The sequence below is a fragment of the Anguilla anguilla genome, chromosome 3, assembly GCF_013347855.1.
Source record: "Anguilla anguilla isolate fAngAng1 chromosome 3, fAngAng1.pri, whole genome shotgun sequence".
Lineage (NCBI taxonomy): Eukaryota > Metazoa > Chordata > Actinopteri > Anguilliformes > Anguillidae > Anguilla > Anguilla anguilla.
Window position 1 is genome coordinate 29599668 of NC_049203.1, and position 21284 is coordinate 29620951.

At 40.8% G+C, this 21284-nt stretch overlaps 1 protein-coding gene across 1 annotated transcript; it reads right to left on the reverse strand.

Moving 5' to 3' along the window:
• Positions 1–512: 512 nt before the first annotated feature.
• Positions 513–14163, reverse strand: atp5f1b (ATP synthase F1 subunit beta). Its single transcript, XM_035410036.1, has 10 exons — positions 14007–14163; positions 12081–12263; positions 11760–11934; positions 10835–10956; positions 3670–3854; positions 2483–2641; positions 1525–1647; positions 1231–1443; positions 886–1087; positions 513–758 (listed from the first exon to the last, which is right to left on the reverse strand). The coding sequence occupies exons 1-10, from the start codon at positions 14110–14112 to the stop codon at positions 661–663; spliced, it is 1566 nt and encodes a 521-aa protein (XP_035265927.1). The 5' UTR covers positions 14113–14163; the 3' UTR covers positions 513–660.
• Positions 14164–21284: the final 7121 nt, after the last annotated feature.

Consider the following 21284-nt stretch of genomic DNA (forward strand, 5'->3'; position numbering starts at 1 on the left):
CCTAGTTCCGGGGTAAAGTTCCTGCGGTGGAATCGCGGCTTATGTTATGCGGCGCAGTAGCCTAGTTTTGGTTATAGCCTGCCAACTTCTTGGAATTATAACGTGTGCTCTTCTGTTCTTTTCTTGCTTTAGTGTTCGTTTTATAAAATGCTAAGCATTCGTGCTGGGACAGCATATTACGTACCAAAACATTCAATCTAAAATTGATGGCTAATGTTGGTCTCCCACTCCTCCATAAGGGAAAGAAGCATACAAGTTGTTTTAAATAATAACCTTAGACATGATCAACCTTTTCCATTTTAAAAAATTGCCTTTGAATGCATCAAGTGCTAAATCACTAGTTGCATACGGTGTCCAAAACTGATACTACAACATATGAACCTTTACCACAAAAAAAAAAAACTTCTTTAAACAGCATGCCAATAACATGCAATTAACATAAAATTGCAAAACTCACCGGTCTGGTTTAATTTCTCAGAAAAAGTGGGAATAAAAATACAATGACAAGAAACCAACATTTAAAATTTTTTTATTTCACCTTCCTCTTTAGAATGGAACATTAAATAGAACTTTAGGATGACAGGACAAGTTTTGGATGATCATTTTCAAACCAAGCGCTCCTCTCAGAACATAGGAACATCTCACATTGCCACAAATCAACTAAGAATGTTCTTCAGCCAGTCTCTCAGCCTTCTGGACAACTTCTTCAATGGGACCCACCATATAGAACGCCTGTTCAGGCAAGGGATCATACTCACCTGAAATATTCAGAATTGTTTTGTTTCAGAAATGACAAAGATCAACCACATGTATATACATACCAAGGCTAAGTGCAGATTCTCCCAGCATTTCAAATCATGCAATGCAGTTAAACAAGATCCATACCTGCCAAAATGCTCTGGAATCCTTTGATGGTATCCTTGAGGGGTACCAGTTTTCCCATATGACCAGTGAAGACTTCAGCCACCTGAAACGGTTGGGAGAGGAAACGCTGTATCTTGCGGGCACGAGCCACAGTCAGCTTGTCTTCCTCGGACAACTCATCCATACCCAAGATAGCAATAATGTCCTGGAGTGACTTGTAGTCCTGAAAGAAAAAGGATAATTTCAAATAGTCTACAGTGCTCATTGCTCCCAGCTTTAAAATGCTGCGATGCCATTATCTGACTTCTCTCAAGATGAAAGTCCTGTACAACAACATTTTAAAATGAAAATAAAAATGCCTTGTACCTGCAGGATCTTCTGCACTCCACGGGCAACATCATAGTGCTCTGCTCCAACAATGTTAGGGTCCATGATACGGGAGGTGGAATCAAGAGGGTCCACAGCAGGGTAGATGCCCAGCTCAGCAATGGCACGAGACAGCACAGTGGTGGCATCCAAGTGGGCGAAGGTGGTGGCAGGAGCAGGGTCAGTCAAGTCATCAGCAGGCACATAAATGGCCTTTGAAAGAAGAGTGTGTCATCCCCATGCACACAGAACAAAAAAAGCACCAAGTCCCAATATTCTGTACTCAAACCTCACCTGTACAGAGGTGATGGATCCTTTCTTGGTGGTAGTAATTCGCTCCTGCATGGTACCCATGTCAGTGGCCAGAGTGGGTTGGTAACCCACAGCAGAGGGTATACGACCCAGTAATGCAGACACCTAAACAGGCATGTCAGGTAATGAAATAAGATTCTGGCAAGCTCTGAAATACTGGAATGACCATAATCAATGCATGTACCATACTGTCTTAGTGACATTACATGTCACTGATAGCTATGGGTTAACATCCACACCACACACCCCTACCCATAAGCAAATTTGGGGCCAATCACTTCTGCACTGTAGCAATGAACTCTTTTTTTATGCTATCCTATTTTATTACTCTTATTTTACTTGTACTTCTGACATTCATTGTTCTTTTATTCCATTTTACTGTGATTTTATGGTTAATCTGGGTCCGTTTTTGATGTGCGACAGCTGACGACGCAATTCTCGTTTGTCTGAATTATGACCTACAACAGCTGGTTAGCTCAGTGCCCACTAGTGCTTGGTATTAGCTTGTTGGTCAGTAGAATTGTATTATTCTGATTCTGTGGCCTGTAGAATAATTTTCATTGGTGGTCTAAATATAACTCTAGCGGCATCCTGAACAGCACTTGCATGGATACTTCATAGATCGATAAATTAAATATGTATTGCAGGCAAATTGCGGATTTGTTGTTGAAAAATTGCAGATTTGTCTGGTCACATTTCAAAACAAATGATCCTCAATTTGAATTGATGTAGCAATTCAAAATTTTCAATCTTTCATTCCTTTCTCTTAACGTAATCATTGTGTTCACTGAAATTGTATTGTATTTTATGCTTGTGTAAAGCACTTAATTGCAATGGTGTTTCAAAGGTGTTAAATAAACCTGCCTAATGGTAGAAATGCAAGAGAAAATCTACTCCTGTAGGGGCTTCAATTTAATTGCAGAAAAGTTGCACTGTTTACCTCTGAGCCTGCCTGGGTGAACCTGAAGATGTTGTCAATAAAGAGCAGTACATCCTGTCCCTCTTGATCACGGAAGTATTCCGCAACAGTAAGACCAGTCAATGCAACTCTGGCACGGGCGCCTGGGGGTTCATTCATTTGACCATACACCAGTGCAACCTGCAAAATACACAAAACATTTGCGTACATTGAGGGTAAAACACACACGAGTAAAGTTACTGTAACGCGATGCCTGGTGAAGCTGCCGTTTAAACACAGTTTCTCAGAGGGGTCTTTCCAACTTGTTTTCTAGAACTACGGTCATTTCTGTGAAAATCTTGTTATAGGTGTGCATCTCACATGTGGGATGAGTAAGCTTAATTTTTCCCACTTAGAGCTGTGTAACATTTAAAAAGCAAAGCATAAATACTTCTCCTTTACACGTTGCTTATCCATTATATTAACATTTCTTTTTTATACTTCAACTGTATTTCTCAGAGCAGACATTTGATACACAATAAATATGGCAGCCAAAGTTCGATAGAAAAATTAATTGACTATTTAAATATTGCAAAATTGACAACTATGATTGGTGTGAGACATGGTGGTTTCAGAATCTCAAAAACACCTGTCCACCTGGGATTTTCAGACTGCACTCTGTAGCCACAGCTTCAAGCCCGCCCGCCCGCCCGCCTACTTTTGAGAAATTGTGCACTAAGACTATCCATTTACCCCACCCAGAAATTTGTTTATAACCGCAATTTGAGGAGCTGGTTCTTCCTTGTGGCCGTGTGTGAGAGAGTGACTAAGGATAGTTCTTGTGACCTTACTGCGGCACATCGCTGGCTACCTTTTTACTCCTGTAAAAAAACTTTTGATAGAATTGTTAATTTTTACACAAGGCAGAATGATCCACTTGATTTCACTTCCACTCATTTTTCCCCAGACAAAGTATGGTAAAGTGTTATGGGCAAGTGAAAAATAGATGCATAATGGGAAACCAGTGTAATTAAGCTGAATAGGAAGATGGATTACTTGACATCTGAGCTTTATGGATAGAGGGGGCAAGCAACCAAATATAACATTGCATTTGCACTACGATAAGGGCAATACTGTATATTGTAAAAGTAAAGTTAGGGGAAACTCATTGAAAAGGACATTAAAAATTTAATCAAAGCCAAAAAAGCCAGCACAATAATGACATTCACCTTAGAGGTGGTATCCTTCAAATTGATAACACCAGACTCGATCATTTCATGGTACAGGTCATTTCCCTCACGGGTTCGCTCTCCCACTCCAGCAAACACCGAGTAACCACCATGAGCCTTGGCTACATTGTTGATCAGCTCCATGATGAGTACAGTCTTGCCCACGCCCGCTCCACCAAAAAGGCCTACAAGAAAACATTGTGCAATCAAAACTTCTGAAACATATGATTGAACTAAATTTAATGCTTTAATCATGGGCCAAGCAAATTCACTTGGGACTGTGCTGTTTCTTGAACCTTATCACACCAACCACCCACTCTACCCCACCACACATCTTGCGCAAAAAAAAAAAAAAAAAAAAAAAATACAAATTACCTTACAGGCATTTAGTAGATTCTCTTAACCAGAGTGACTTGCACATCTTTTTGCATAGCATTTACATTATATCCATTTATACAGTGGGATATATACTGAAGCAATGGAAGTTAAGCACTGTACTCAAGGCTGCAACAGCAGTGCCCTACCTGGGATTTGCATCTGCAACCTTCAAGTTACAAGACCTGGGGCCTCATGCATAATGGTCGTACGCACAGATTTGATTAAATTATTAAATTATTGTAAATTATGTGAACGCTGAGATCCACGCCAGTGTTGAAATTTATAAACCTTGAAATCGTTGTGAAAATGTGTTTACCTCTATGCAAGCTCCTTACTAGACTATTCCTTGTGGAGGTTCAGCTACATTGCAGGCATTAGACAAGTTTCCCCCTTCCCGCCTTGATATTTGAAGTGTGTACAAATTGGAGAGTAATAGCAGTTTCAAAGCAACAGCAATGTAAACAGACAAAATTCCAATAACAACGTCATTAATACCTACATGTCATTCATGCGCATTGTATTAACATCCATAAACAGTGCAATAAGAGCGCGGCATATGCCCCCGACCATAGGGTCCTCTAGAGTTATTTTAAGCATTCAGAAAAGTTCAGTGTTAGTGTTTATTTTTGGTTCCAAACTGAATTGTTGCACTACAAATCACCAAAAAATTTTTAACCCCACACTCAAACCATGACATGCATTTTAATCAGATCACAAGCCCTCTAATGCCAGCCCCCCTATATTACATGGGCAACACCTTGGAGGAGTAATATCATCTTTATCTCTCTTGTTCTCGACCATGAGACGCCCATAGACCGTACAAAAATATGGACGAAGTGCTTCATGACATCACCTACTGATTTGCTATGGTTAGTGTTCACTGGCGCATGAAGCCCAAACTAGGGTTGCAACCAACGCAAGCGCAGTGGAACGAAAGAGTGGAGTCCACGACTACAGGAAATTCCACCCCGATTACCTTACATGGTAATTACACACGCCCACGTTTGGACAACAAGCGTGGCCTTGCAACCACAGAACCGTACGGTCATAACATTTCAAAAAAGTTAACACTAATCGCATCTTGCACAATTAAGATATTAACATAGAACAATAGATAATAGATCACTAGCTAGCTAGTTATATAGACAGATAACAGAACTCAAGATAGCTAGACAGATATCACAAGAACTAGCTAGCAAGTTAGCTAGATAGACAAATTGATAGCAAGACAGTAAGTTTGCTCCCCCAGCTAAGTAAATTCCCCTAGCTTGTCTTCTTAAAGAATTTGTAAGCTTGTCTGCTTACAAATCTGATTTCACCAACAACATATACAAATTATAAAAGACGAGACTTTGAGAACCAACTGAAACCCCGAATGGTCAGAAATCGCGTTTTGACATAGAACCTTGTTTATCTGAAAATGTCTCAAATGTATTAACCTAAAGAACTGGAGAGAAGAATCCTTAGAATAGCAGTTAGTACAGTTGAATGCAGCACACAACATTTTTGGACCTTGGACTTAAAATGGTGAGATCGAATGTAGCTAGCTAATCGGAATAAAACGACAGCATCACACCTGCCGCTGAAGCACTCTGCCTGGCTGTGAGGATGGGGAAATCCTTATATGGTCATACGGTAGTAGGACAAGCCACATTGCATGCACTGAAATTAATCCAGATTTGGGAATTTTATCAGAATTTAAAAAATAAATAAATCTGACCCAAGGGAGACATTACAAGGGATGGGATTAATTAGTTAAACCATAATTTCTAGTGTAAAAAATGTATTGACTTTATATTTCCTCAGAGAAAATTGGACTCTTCAGGGTTTCCCCATCGACTTAACATTGGGTGGGCGGGGTTTCAAGTTCTTTTTGCAACCAGGCATTGCAGTTCACGCAGTAGCCACAGGGGTAAATCTTCACTAATAGAGGAGAGTTGTTGTCCCTTGGTGACGCCCAACTTCAAACTGACATTGGAAACGGGGCTCGCAAGTTGATGAGGTGAATCTCCTCCTCTCTTGGAGACGCATCAGTGTGTAATATCTTATTTTCACATCAAAATGACAAAGTAAACATATGCTGTAAAACATAGTGCATTGTTCACTGATAAATCACGAGGCAATGAACTACTTGCATCTTGTAACGTCAACCTGAACTTGAAAGCGCAAAGTATGGCATATGCCCGACTGTACATAGTCAACCACATGAAGACAGCCATATTGGATGAGCGGTGGCATCACCGATCGAAACCAGCCTTCGTGTGGTCAAGTCCAATTCACCACCAAAAAATCAGCCTGATCGACAAAGGCGTTCTGTTAAATGAGCGGAAACCAAATTGTTGATGGACGACGGACGGGGCCTTGACATAAAAAGGCAGCTTCTGAAACATAGCTCATTGCGAGTTAGCCGGAGACATTAAAAGTGTCAACACCAGACTACTCCAAAACCGTACATACAGTACTCTCTCCTTCCACAAGTTTTCCCAAATATGCGGGCTTAAATAAAAAAATAAAAATAAGACCGTAAAACACACAGGTAGTTTGTGCCATTTTCTTTACAAAACACCTGCCAGACAATAGGCAGTAGGCGTCAATGCAAATGTGTTGCCCTCTGGCACGCTATTTAGAAACTGAATGGCATGCTTTGAAGTGCCTGATCGAGCACCATCAAAACTATCCATCCACCATGCATCAGCGTCATGTGGGGTGCGGGAGCCTATTCCAGCATGCACTAGGAGAGAGGCAGGAATGCACCTTGGACAGTTCGCCAATCTATCGCAGGGCACAAACACCATTCACTCACACACTCATACCAACAAGCAATTTGTCTCCAATTAGCCTACCATTGTCTTTGAACTGTGGGTGGAAACCAGAGTACCCAGGAGGAAACCCACGCAGACATGCAAACTCCACACTGAAAGGCCCAGGCTGGGATTCAAACCAAAGACCTTCTTGCACCCATTAACATTAATATAATTTTGTGCATATAATTACTCAATTCATTGATTGCAATCATGCCATGATGTTGAACTGTTGTGGGGATTTTGGGCATTGTAGTTATATAAATAGGCTTTTAACTGTACGATAGACATTTGTGCAGTTTCACTGAAACATAAATCACACAAAATTCATTCATTACAATCATGTGATGAAGCTGAAAAGTTTAGGCTGGGGTGAACAATAGTAGACATTGTAGTTACAGAAATTACAAGTTTAGAACTCCGAAGATAACTGAATGTCAGAGACGTTTTTCCACTGAAATTGAGACTTTGAATAACTGAAGAGACCACATGACATCTGCAGAAATTTCTGACTTCTAAAGTAAAACAGTTACATCCTTGAACTGTCAGTGCTAATAGCTTCATCTACTCTAATTTTATACATTTCCTTGTTAACCCCTTGGCGCACAAGCCAAATCTTGCCAATCCTTGTCCAATTAAGGGGTACCATATTTAAAGCTTTATAACTCCAGATGTGAACACCAGAGACTTGAAAAATGCCTTAAATGAAGCAAGACATTTGTACAATTTACAATACTAACGCAGATTAGTTAATATTCATAATTTTGGAAGAAATAAAGTGCCACAAATGCAATTGTCTAGACGAAAAAAAAATCAAAAATGAGTTCGCACTTTAGTTTGCAATGAAATATGAGAGATTGCATATATACAGCAGGTTAAACTATACATGTGCTGGATCAAAAACTTCTTGACCATAAAATATAAGGGTGGATATGTAGAACTACTATAGATGTATTAAGCAAAAACTAAGCAGTGTACCCAGCATCTCCAAATCTATCCAAAATGTCTAAATTATGCATTGCTGTAAATCACAAAATATTCACGTATTTCACTACAAATCAACTGTTTTGACTCAGCCCAATCACTGCTGCATCATTTTAAAGTGGAAATTACAAGCTTTCAATCAGTACAGTGGTCTAAAATATCTAGGGGTCCAGAAACATATCCAAAATCTCTCCTAAATTGAATAAAATGCTTTTTGTCCATTATAAAGCATAAATGAGCCCCTTGAAGGTTTAAGATGAAACATCAGATTAAAAAAATAATGCAAAAATATTGTCACAATGCAGTACAGTACCTAAATGTGTAATAATTAACTCGTGTGTATTTCTATACTCTGTACTCTCGTATGTTTTCTTGTATGGGGATGGGACGACATGAAAACAATTTAACCGTCCACCACGTTTTGGCAATGTTCCAGCTCTCACGTCATCACTGTTGCATGCTTCACAAAACCCATTACACTACTAACGCTTACATTAGTGTGAAATATCCACATTATATAATACCACAAACCATTTTAAAGACACTCAATTTCAAAAATAAAAGTATAAAAAAGTAGAACAGAAATATTTTGAGCAGTAATACTTGCATAGCAATGATTAATTTTTAACTATGTTCAGTAGATGGACAGAGACCGTAAATCAATGATACTGTTCTATTCACTTCTGTCTTGCTCCAGAAAACGATGTCAGCTAGGTCTATCAGCAAACATATGGCTTAGCTATGCCCAGAAGTCCTCAATAATAAGTATTTTCCAAGAAATTACGAAATAGCGTTGACCACGTTTCGTTAGGTGCAGCGTCTTTTACTGCTGACAGAGTGAATGCAAATTTTCCGTTACGCTGACCTATAAAATGCTATTCGAAAAGCAAAATTAGACCTGTTATACATCGTTAGAAAGCTTATACTCTCACCTACTGAATAAATCAATTGTCAATCAAGCCAGACTGTACAAAAAAGGGAGACAACTCTGTAAACACCACGTGTGGTATTACGCACAGCTATTTTGGAAGGTACCCAGGCATCACAAATGCGCATGCATTTCCCAAACGGATTTTCCAAGACAATGACCACTCAGTCTCAAATGGAACACGTCGATGCGCAAACCAATGGTAAGGTTGTATATTTATTCAATAATCAGAGACTGTAGAATGACGGTATCATTTTTAAAAACTTTATTTTGTTATTCAGTGAGCAGCGTTTTCACTGCTGTATTGGCATATCTTGTTGCTATGACGGAATATGATTTTTCAGTGGTGAAAGAATATTTTTATGAATGCCAAGATAGACAATATTGTCCATTATGCCATGGGTGGGGGGTGTAGTTGTAGATGAGACTGCAGGGAGGGGGTGCGTGTTAAATGAACGACCAGAGCGACAATGGTGGCGCTGCGAAACTCCGTATTCGGCATGGTTCTCGTGTATCGTCTACTAATGAAACTAAAACGCGTTTCTATTTTTAACTCATACTTTGGTTGCAGTAGCACCGAATGTCTGAGTTCAGTAATCTCAGCATGCCGGCGTGCCGACCACTAGGGGCTTTGCGCTAAGAGGTTAAATTACCTGTTAAATGGGCCCAGATAACCATTTTATTTTATGTTCGTGTGTGGAACACCCATGATTACATTGCAGGCAGAACACAGGAAGAGGGAAGCTGCCAATTTATTTAGATCATATTAAAGAAAACAGCAGTTATTTTCTGACAAGTAAGCTAATTACATGTTATTTGTGTAGCATTTATGACGGTGAAAAAAAAGTCAAAATGTTTTGAAAAATCATCAAAAGGGTTCGAATTCCCCGTTAGGGTCTTACACGGGTTTTACATTGCCAACGGTTATAGTAAGACGAGAGTTACTGGATAAATATCTGAATGGCGGCTATGCTAATACCAGCCCAATATTAGAGGGGGCTTACTTACAAATACGAATGTTATCACCAAATCACAGTTCATCTAAAGATAGTGAATCACCCTGAAATGCAACACAGCGTGACGTCAAGTACAATGCAAAATGATAGAAGCCGTTCTTGAGGAAAAATTACTCTGCTGCCCCCTACTGTCAGAACCTCGCAAGCATTTCCCTCTGTCCAGCAGAACCTCACAGGCAAATGAGTGAACTGAAATCCTAAAGCACTGTAGCTTACGGACAATTCTGCAAGTTCAGATGGAATAATTTTTAATTTCAACAAATAATTTTCAACATTCACATTCATTTTCACTTCCCAACAGATGGATTTAGATAAACTGGACTTGCTTGAAGGTACATTGAACCAGTAGCCTCTCGATATGCCCCATAGACACCGTCGTGACGCTACTGGCATAGAGAAAAATCACTAAAAAGCAAAAACTTGACAATGAAGCAGTTGCAAACTGATAAGACTGATGAAAAATATTATGAAAATAAAACCCAGGTTGAAGAGGGGGGAGAAAAAAAAAAACCCATCAATGTCCGCTTCTCACACTATATTGTTTCCAGATGGCTGATATTTTGGGAATGATACAGCAGCAGCATTCCAATGCAACTTTTGCATGGACTCACATTTCTTGCATCATAAAACCGGAATACAGAGTGGCCAAAATCCGCTGGTCACTGATCGTATTTCATGTAGGGAAAACCATCCGGTGGTTCTGATCCACGGCCAAGAATTCAGATAATTATTTTTAAATTTACTTTTCTGTCGTTATGTTTCCTCATTTTACTACTAACTGCATTGTTCAGCAGAATTTCTGCCATCAAGCAATTTACAGTTAGATAACATGCATGATGCCGCCACCACTGGGTGGACTCAAAGCTTGTTCACAAGAGCAGGGATATTTATGATTTATAAATAAAAAGTGCTTGCTTCTGAATCATGCGTACACAATTTAACTATCGTACCATAAAATAGGAGGAAATCCACGCAAATTCTAAGCATGAGGCCACAGTTCCTTACCCATTACACTACACTGAAACCTAACACATCAATAGTAAGTTCTTCCCACTTACCAATCTTGCCACCCTTGGCATATGGGGCAAGCAGGTCAACCACCTTGATGCCAGTCACCAAGATCTCCTGTTCCACACTCATGTCTGTAAATTCAGGAGCCTCAGCATGGATGGGAGCAGTTCTGAAACATAAAAGCAGCCTCAAACATAGTATTCAAATACATATTGTTCTTCCCAATTTGGGAAGGACAGAGCATAATCTGATTAATCAGTTCACATCTGTTGCTACACTAACCAATAATCTATGCAACACCATTGGAATGGCAAGTATACAAGACATTGAATTGGAATTTAGAATTTTTAACTGCTAATGGAATTCAGCCTAATCATTAATTAGGTGTAACGACCTTAAAAAGAAAGTGTAGTTTACTGTAAATGGAGCAATAAAACCTGTCACTTCACTTTGTTACATTAAGTGCAAAAGGGGTTTCAAAATCATGATGTATTTTTTCCTAAATTTAGGACTTGCAAGTTATCTAGATTAAAGAAACTAATACTAATGAATTTAATGAAAACCTTAAATTGCACCAAGATGAATCTCATACAGTAACTAAGTCTTACAAAGATGTGGAACACTCTTCCAGAACATATCAGATTTGCACCATCAGTTGACAGGTTTAAAACACAGCTGAAAACGCACCTACTTAGGATGGCTTTCAGTTAGTACATTTGTTTTATCGGTTTTGTTGAATTTTCATGCATTTTAATTTTTTTTATTATTGTTTTTATATGCATCTTATTATTCTCCTATTTTATGTATAAAAAATGGTAAAATTGTGTTTTTTATTGTTTATATTTTCCATTGCCTTATTTTTTTCTGTTTTACATTTCTTTCAATTGCAAATGCTCTTCTGTGAAGCACTTTGGGCTGCAAACCATTGTATGAAGTGCTACATAAATAATGTGATTATTATTATGCACATACTGTTTGGTGGTTATCGGTCCTCTCTCATCAATAGGCTCGCCAATGACATTCATGATCCTGCCCAAGGTCTCTGGGCCCACAGGAATACGGATGGGTGCCCCAGTATCTAGAACCTGCTGTCCACGAACAAGACCTTCAGTACCATCCATGGCAATGGTACGCACCGTGTTCTCCCCTGGTGAGAAAGCACAACAGCTTTCAAGGCACTATGCAACTTTGTTCCACAAAACAGAGCGCAGTCCCCTTTCAATTCCCAACCAAAAAAAACATTAGTCTTACAATTTGAAAAACTATGGAAATATAATGCTCCAAGTCTTTTACCAAGATGCTGAGCAACCTCCAGCACCAGTCTTGTCTCACGCCCTGCAACTTCCAGAGCATTGAGAATAGGAGGTAGACCCTCATCAAACTGGACATCCACAACAGCACCAATGACTGCAACAATACGACCAGAGGCAATAGCAGCCTTGGCTGAGGGGGCAGCTGCTGCAGCATAGGTCCTGCCTGCAAAAGAAAATACAATTGACACTTTTTGCAATTACATTACAGCAACAAGACGGCAAATATTATGCATGTTATTATGACACTTACCCAGCCAAGTTAGTAAATACTTGACAGACTCATGCACAGTTCCAATTATTGTAAAGATGTGTTTATTGCTAAACATTAGACTTCACAGGCAGTTATTTGTACAGTTAAATAGGCCTCGTGGTAGTTAAAACAGGACGGATATTATGATTCCCCTAATACTGAAGGCTGTTTTATACTTCTGCCTCTGCACAGTTCACGTAATTTGCGGCACTCGCGAACGGGCAGATGTATACTTGTGCGGCTTGTGCGCAATGCGCAGGCAGGGTAATTAGATTTGGTTACTGGCCGTTATAGTTCTGAAGAAAGAGATTAGCTTGTGCTTTAAAAGCAAAGTAAAGTTGGTTGTATTACGTATTCAGGTAGCCAGATTAATGAAAGACAGAGCTAGCCAGAGAAATAATACAATATAATGCACGACTACCTTCATTCATATTTGCAAACTTACTAAATACTACACCAATGACCACAAAATATTTAGCTACACGCAACTTGTTGCAACGAAGACGTTCGCCTGATAAGCGCTTTTAGTCGCATATTTAACACTGGATTTCGGTTTTCTGAATCAACGGTTATAACCTGTTAAATCTGCCAGCTTGATCTCAACAGCAGTCAACCAATCATCTACTGTGCGGCGTATGCGGGAATTGGTTGCTAAATACACGCTCTTAAATTCTACGCGAGGTACGCGACATCAACGCGGACGTGGTCTGCGACCTTCGCACATGCCGCACAAACCCTGAGCAGACCCATTTTTACGTATACTCCACAGAAGTAAAAACAACCTTGGGTTCCAACCAGTCTGAACTAGAAACAAATTGCCTTTACATTTCGATTAAAAATACCGCATTAAACTGTTGGTATGAAAACCCACTGCTTTCCTACTTGAAGGTCATCACACTTCATTGTTCAGGTTGCTCGCTGCCGACGCCTTAAACGTCTTTACAACAATCGGTCAATTGTGTCTTAGTGCAACGGGTACCGTTTCAACTTCGACACCATTGGCAAAGATTGCTGTAAAGACGGCAAGCGCCAAGTCCACATTTTACAGTATTAGCAGTTTCGCACGCCTGTTGCAATTTATAAAGCCTTAGACGTCGATAAGCCATTTGACTTTCAATATGACAAATCAAAGAGAATACAGCGAGCACGTCAACATACAGCCAATTCGGGTACTCGCCAATATCGAACATAGCGCAAATGATTATTATGACCAAATAGACGCCCGCAGAATACTGTTTCAAGAGAAATCTTTTACCTTTAATTTAAATGAAGTGCATTGTTAGGTTACCGTAAAATGAAATTTTAGACTAATGGCAACTGTGACCCAAGACGTGTATATAGGCCCTGCTCGATTAAGCCTGGCGGGCTGGGTAATAGCATTAGCTAACTTAGTAGCTACACATGACTAACAAAGGTCATCAGTGTTCATAATGAACCACGTTCTGAACTCGAATGGAATGTGCACGTAAACCTAAATGGTCATTCCAATATCAATCAGACGTATTCCTCCACGCAAAATCTTGACATTAAAAATGACTGCGTGTTCGGGATCATGCAGCCATTTCATTCCGCCAGTCCTACGGAGAACTAATGTAGCACTCCTGAAAATAAAACTCACGTTAACTCGAAAAACATTCGTGTAAATAACGAACTTACGTGAATAAAGAACAGTTGGGGCGGCAGTACACGCTTTCAGAGCGTTGATCCCAGGCTTCAGAGCCTGCAGAGCCCCGGAGCAACAACGTCCGACCGTGCCCAACATTGTTAAAATGGCTGAAGGTGGAAAGAGACACTCGACCTCATGTGCTTATGTAAGGTTGCACTAACTGAAAATGAGCATGCGTGGAATCTTCCTCCTCCCCCTTCTTCTTCTTCGTTTTATAGCGAATTGCTACCACACAGAAGCATTATCCCCACCTACTGTTAAAATTGAGTATGAAATTAATTTACAAATCCTTCGGATTAAACCCGTTTGTTCCAGAAATATGAATACGTCCTTGTATACAACACATCCCGAATAATAGGAAAACGCATTTAAAGTAAATTCTCTTAATTCCATAGCGATCCAGTTCATGTAGCAATCTCTGACGATCTGCTGAATATTGAGGACATATGAACATTACATGTTCTAGTTTATTTTTGCTGATGACAATGGTCACCGGTCGGCTGTTTTTTTGTCCGTAGGACCGTGGCATTCAGCTTTGTATGACCCAGTCTCATCCTACTTATCAGATACTTCTCTTCCTTTACTGCCAACAGGCCTCCCATTCCCCACCTCTTTTTGTATTTGATAAAGATGGCTGCATCCGAATAGCCAAAAAAATTACGTCCTGTCTTTTCCTAACCACTTTTCCTTGACCTCGATGGAAAACGTCACGAGGTTAAAGCAAGATGTGAAGGAGAATTCAAAAGGACTTAGGAAAAGACTGCACTTACACTAGGCTACGTAATTATGCTACGGCGGATGTTATTGACGTTGGTCTGCCGTGGTAAAACTACAATGTTCCGAAGATGGACTACTAAAAGCGCATCTTAGATACTTCGCCCCATGTGTTCTTACCGTGTTGTTTCATGCAGGCTATATAAACGTGGACAACCCAGTGAAAAATATTACTTCATTACCAACGTTGGAATTGAAATAAAAAAGGAATATAGGCTACCAGTCACAAAAGTTAAACGAAATGGTTGTCACATTGAGAATGGTTGCTCACGCTCACCCTCCTGTCCACTCCTACTTATCGACATGAATCCCAATTAGTATGATTGTATGAAAATAATTTATAAAATTTAATGCAAGATAGATATAACATGCTAGGCCTAGAAATTTACTACTGTACATATCATCATTCATAAGTTTCAAACATGTTGAATTAAAAACATAATCTGGCTAAAAACGTCTCATATCCCTTTTTCTTGAAAGACAGACTTCTGTGTTATGGTTAATGTGCTGATTATGATCTGATTATAAGCCTATGCATATAATAGCAAGAACCACGACACAACTCAGTCATGCTGATCATTTGTTTTCATGAACGGCCGAATGGTGCTTCGCTTTAAATGTTGCGGCCGTAAGGAATTGTGGGACGGCATTATCTCCTTTCCTTTCGTTAAGGATGGTCCACTGTGCCCTATGCTAAAGGAGATAAGATAGGAAGCATTGAAGCACCTTTCCGTAGCATTTAGAGAATTCGAACAGCTCTTATCATGGCTTCCACTTAAGCCGCGTTTCCACCAAAATTACCCGGAACTTTCAGTCCCAGGAACTACTTTACCAGGAACTAAAAGGTTCCTTCAGCCAATGGTTGTCTGCGTTTCCACCGGGGTCTAAAGTACCGCGAAGATTAGGCAAATTAGCCCACTGACGTTGTCGTCGGTCCATCTGTCATATGATTTCTTCTGTAACCCCATACTACCACCGAAGTAGCCTACATTATTTTCTAATAACCGGGACAGCCCGGAGGGGTTTATTCCACATATATATAGGCTACAACGGGTTACCAACAATGACTATATATGGTTACTTTTGTATTTATTGATTTTCATATATCCTCTCAAACACATTAATTAACAGCAGAAAACATGCACACGTTGTAAACAATTTGCTGTTTTATTACTTTCTCGTCGTCAATTCCATATAGGCTAATCGCAAAATGACAAGAATAGAACGAAAACTCGGACTTGCGTGAAAATGTAAATTAAGCCGCGTTTCCACCAAAATTACCCGGAACTTTCAGTCCCAGGAACTACTTTACCAGGAACTAAAAGGTTCCTTCAGCCAATGGTTGTCTGCGTTTCCACCGGGGTCTAAAGTACCGCGAAGATTAGGCAAATTAGCTCACTGACGTTGTCGTCGGTCCATCTGTCATATGATTTCTTCTGTAACCCCACACTACCACCGAAGTAGCCTACATTATTTTCTAATAACCGGGACAGCCCGGAGGGGTTTATTCCACTTATATACAACGGGTTACCAACAATGACTATATATGGTTACTTTTGTATTTATTGATTTTCATATATCCTCTCAAACACATTCATTAACAGCAGAAAACATGCACACGTTGTAAACAATTTGCTGTTTTATTACTTTCTCGTCGTCAATTCCATATCAGGCTAATCGCAAAATGACAAGAATAGAACGAAAACTCGGACTTGCGTGAAAATGTAAATTAGTAGTGGTACAGCCACCGTTTGCTTTCCTTCGAAGTTACTGCTAGCCGAGCAGCGAAGTGTGCCCTCCAGATGCGAACCATGCACCATAAATGAGTCCATAGTCTTCCTGGTCTTTTCGTGGAATTGAAAAATGGCAGTAAAATTGAGTAAAATTACGGCAGTCTGAAAAAGCTAAAGGGAAGATTACTAGAATTAACCTGTTATTTTACCCGGATAAAAAGTGCGGAAGGTGATTTCCAGTTTGCTTGTACTGTATCACCAATGTTAATTATGCAGAACTACCGCATACCTCACATAACTGTATCAAACGTTTTGAGTCAATTACAACGGGCTAACAAAGAAAATCCGGAAGAAAATATTCAGCAACCGAATTAATCCGTTTGAATGTTTTGGTAGCCTTCGTAATATGCTGTCCCAGCACGAATGCTTAGCATTTTATAAAACGAATACTAAAGCAAGAAAAGAACAGAAGAGCACACGTTATAATTCCAAGACGTTGACAGGCTATAACCAAAAGTAGGCTACTGCGCCGCATAACATACAAGTTTGATTTGAAGTTATTATGAAAATAAATTGGTTTGCCGCTGCATATTTTCAAACATGGCGGGTAATGGCGGAAAATAAATACAACACAAATGCTACGAGTACTCGACCAATCAGAAAAGTTCAGCGCTGCAAGCTCCACCCAAAAGGTTCCTGTACTTTCGGAAAGTACTACCCCCCGAGCAGGAACGTTTTGGGGGGTAAAACAAAGCCCCCAGAACTAAATTTAGACCCTAGTTCCTGCGGTGGAAACGCACTGAGTTCCTCAAAAGGTTACTAGTTCCGGGGTATAGTTCCTGCGGTGGAAACGCGGCTAATTGTTGGTAACCCGTTGTATATATGTGGAATAAACCCCTCCGGGCTGTCCCGGTTATTAGAAAATAATGTAGGCTACTTCGGTGGTAGTATGGGGTTACAGAAGAAATCATAGGACAGATGGACCGACGACAACGTCGCTTTTTCATACGTCAGTGGGTTAATTTGCCTAATCTTCGCGGGACTTTAGACCGCGGTGGAAACGCAATGGGCTGAAGGAACCGTTCCTTGAAAAGTAGTTCCTGGGACAAAAAGTTCCGGGTACATTTGTGGAAACGCGGCTATTGATTATTTAACTTGTCTGTTCGAATGTTGTAATTGTTATTTACTAGAATTATCCAGTAGAGGGAGCTCTAATACAAGTGTGAACTGCAGCAGCTGACGCGCTACTTCTGTAATAAGACGTTTGTCACTCGTGCCTCATCGAATATTCTCCAATGCAAGACTTGTCTGCACAGATTCGATTGCCGCAATAAAGGTATGTATATTTAGTGAAAGTTTTTAATTAAATGCGTTTATACAACCACTATGTTTATCAATCCTCATTATCAAACGAGCGAGCTAGCTAACTTATTTGGTTCACTTTAGCAAGCTAGCTGGCTAGCAAGCCTTTATGAAGTGGCAGAGTGAGCACATAAGCAGCGTAGGATCTACATTTCCAGAGGACATCGCTGTATTCTCAAATAAATAACCCGCCAAAATAAAATGGTGATTGAATGCATCACACATTTGTTTTTTTATCTGAGATAATGATATTGGCTACTATATGATGCTGTGTCAATAGCCAACACGTTATTGCAAGCGAGTGTGTCATCTAGTCACGCGTCATCGTAGCAAGCTAACCAGACAGTAAAAACGGCGATAAAACACTTCTAACGTGGATCATTTTAAGCCATGTTATCTAACTTTGTCGTGGTAACACGAGAGAAGGATTGCTGTTGGAGAAGTGAATCAACCAACAGTTAGCGCGGGTAACCTGCACGAAAGCGCATTGTAGTTTTTTTTTCCTCACGTATTTCATCCAGTCAATTTAATTTCATCTAACGTTACACTTGATTCACTCATTAGCTCCGCGAGATAATGTCTTACTCTTTGAGATCATGTAGTTGAAATAAAATAAGAAAATATAATTCATTTAACTTACTGAGAATATATAATGAGAAATAATGAGGCTGTGTCAATAGCTAATGCGTTATTGCGAGCGAGTGTGTCATCTAGTCACGCGTCAGAGCGCATTGTAGTCACCACCGAATTCTTATGGACAGGGAAGCTCGCTAGGCAAAGTCTTACTCTTTGAGATCATGTAGTAGGAATAAAACAAGAAAATATAATTAATTTACTGAGAATAGATACTAAGAAATAATAACAAATTAATAACAGTAAGAATAATATTCATAAAAATACATGTTTGAAACTGGGAAACTGATTTTTTGTCAGGGTCTGGGGGAGGACTCAGAAGCGGACCAGAGTTAGAAGATGCGATTTATTTAGCGAAGCACAGAATCAGAAGCAGTCTCGTAATCAAATACAGGCTGGGGTCAAAATCCGGGAAATCAGGTAGACAGGGCAGAGGCACAAAAACGGGAACCGGGGGGCAGGTCGATTAAACAGGCAAGGGTCAAAATACCAAGGCAAGAATTATCACGGGCAGGCTAAACTCGAGGTCGGAAACAAACAAGCAAAAGTCGAAAACCAGGAAGGACAAAAAAAAAAAAAAAAAAAAAACACTAAACAAGGTTGGAAAGGCTACTCGAAAAATCAGAGGCACGATCTGGCAAAGAAAAAAGGTGCACACAGAAACTAAATAGCAACGCCAATGAGTGAAGATGGGATGCAGGTGAGGAAGGTAAGTGGAGGCTTGATTGCAGAAGCGGAAACCGGTGGAACAGGGGCGGGGCGTGGGCGTGGACAGGAACCAGGAACCTAAGGGGGAAAAACAATAACAAACGCACACCCAAGCACACGAACACAGAAAACACAACCGCAAGCGAAAACAAGTAAACTGAAAATAAAAATAAACACACTAGACAATAAATAAAAAAATAAAAAATAAACAAAACTAAAACGGAACACAAGGAGAATCAGGCAGGATTCCTGACAGTACCCCCCCCCCCCCCCCGACGGACACCTCCTGGTGTCTCCACAAGGGGATGCCGGCGTTGGAAGTCCTGGATGAGGGACGGGTCCAGAATGTCTCGAGTGGGAACCCAGCTCCTCTCCTCCGGACCGTACCCCTCCCAATCTACAAGGTACTGGAAACCACGCCCTCGGCGACGCACCTCGAGCAGACGTCTGACAGTGTAGGTGGGCGTGCCATCGATGAGCCGTGGGGGGGGTGGGGGTGGGGCTGGGGCGGGGGGCACGCGGGGATCCTTGTGAACAGGCTTGATCCGGGAGACGTGGAAGGAGGGATGAACACGGCGCAGAGAACCTGGTAGCTTGAGGCGGACCACCGACGGGTTGATGACCCGGGAGATCAGGTAAGGCCCGATAAACCGAGGTGCTAGCTTCCGGGAGCTCTCCCTCAGTGGAATGTCCCTGGTAGACAGCCATACCCTCTGTCCGCGCCGGTAACGGGGAGCCGTGGTCCTGCGCCGGTCTGCTGCTCTCCTCATCCGATCCCCAGACCGGAGCAAGGCAGCCCGAGCCTGCCTCCAGGTACGCCGACACCGTTGTATAAAAGCCTGGACAGATGGGACGCTGGCCTCCTCCTCCTGAGAGGGGAACAGAGGGGGTTGGTAACCCAGACAACATTGAAATGGGGATAAACCCGAGGCGGCCACTGGAAGGGAGTTGTGGGCATATTCTGCCCAAGCCAGCCTCTCACTCCAGGAGGACGGGTTGTGGGAGGCGATGCAGCGCAACATGCGCTCCAGGTCTTGATTGGCCCGCTCTGTTTGGCCATTGGTTTGGGGATGGTAACCCGAAGAAAGGCTGGCGGATGCCCCGATGAGGCGGCAAAACTCCCTCCAGAAGCAGTCTCGTAATCAAATACAGGCTGGGGTCAAAATCCGGGAAATCAGGTAGACAGGGCAGAGGCACAAAAACGGGAACCGGGGGGCAGGTCGATTAAACAGGCAAGGGTCAAAATACCAAGGCAAGAATTATCACGGGCAGGCTAAACTCGAGGTCGGAAACAAACAAGCAAAAGTCGAAAACCAGGAAGGACAAAAAAAACACTAAACAAGGCTGGAAAGGCTACTCGAAAAATCAGAGGCACGATCTGGCAAAGAAAAAAGGTGCACACAGAAACTAAATAGCAACGCCAATGAGTGAAGATGGGATGCAGGTGAGGAAGGTAAGTGGAGGCTTGATTGCAGAAGCGGAAACCGGTGGAACAGGGGCGGGGCGTGGGCGTGGACAGGAACCAGGAACCTAAGGGGGAAAAACAATAACAAACGCACACCCAAGCACACGAACACAGAAAACACAACCGCAAGCGAAAACAAGTAAACTGAAAATAAAAATAAATACACACTAGACAATAAATAAAAAAATAAAAAATAAACAAAACTAAAACGGAACACAAGGAGAATCAGGCAGGATTCCTGACATTTTTTTAAAATAAATTTTTTATAGATGGCTGGAAAAGAAAGGATTAAAAGCAAGATGTGGAGTTATTTTGATTTCACACACTTAAAGATGGTGTTAATATATATATTTAATTTAATATCTTTTACATTTTTTTTATCTAAAAAGTTCTTTGTGTGTTTATTTTTATTTGTTTGCTTTAAGTTAAATGTTCTTAAATATAGAAACTTTAATAAAATATAAGTTTTTCAAATTGATTTGAAAATGTTGCACTTTTTGACAAAATATCGGTCAAAACATCGGTAATCGATGGGCTAGGACTCTCCAAAATTGGGATCGGCATCGGACCCAAAAATCTGGCATCGGTCGGGC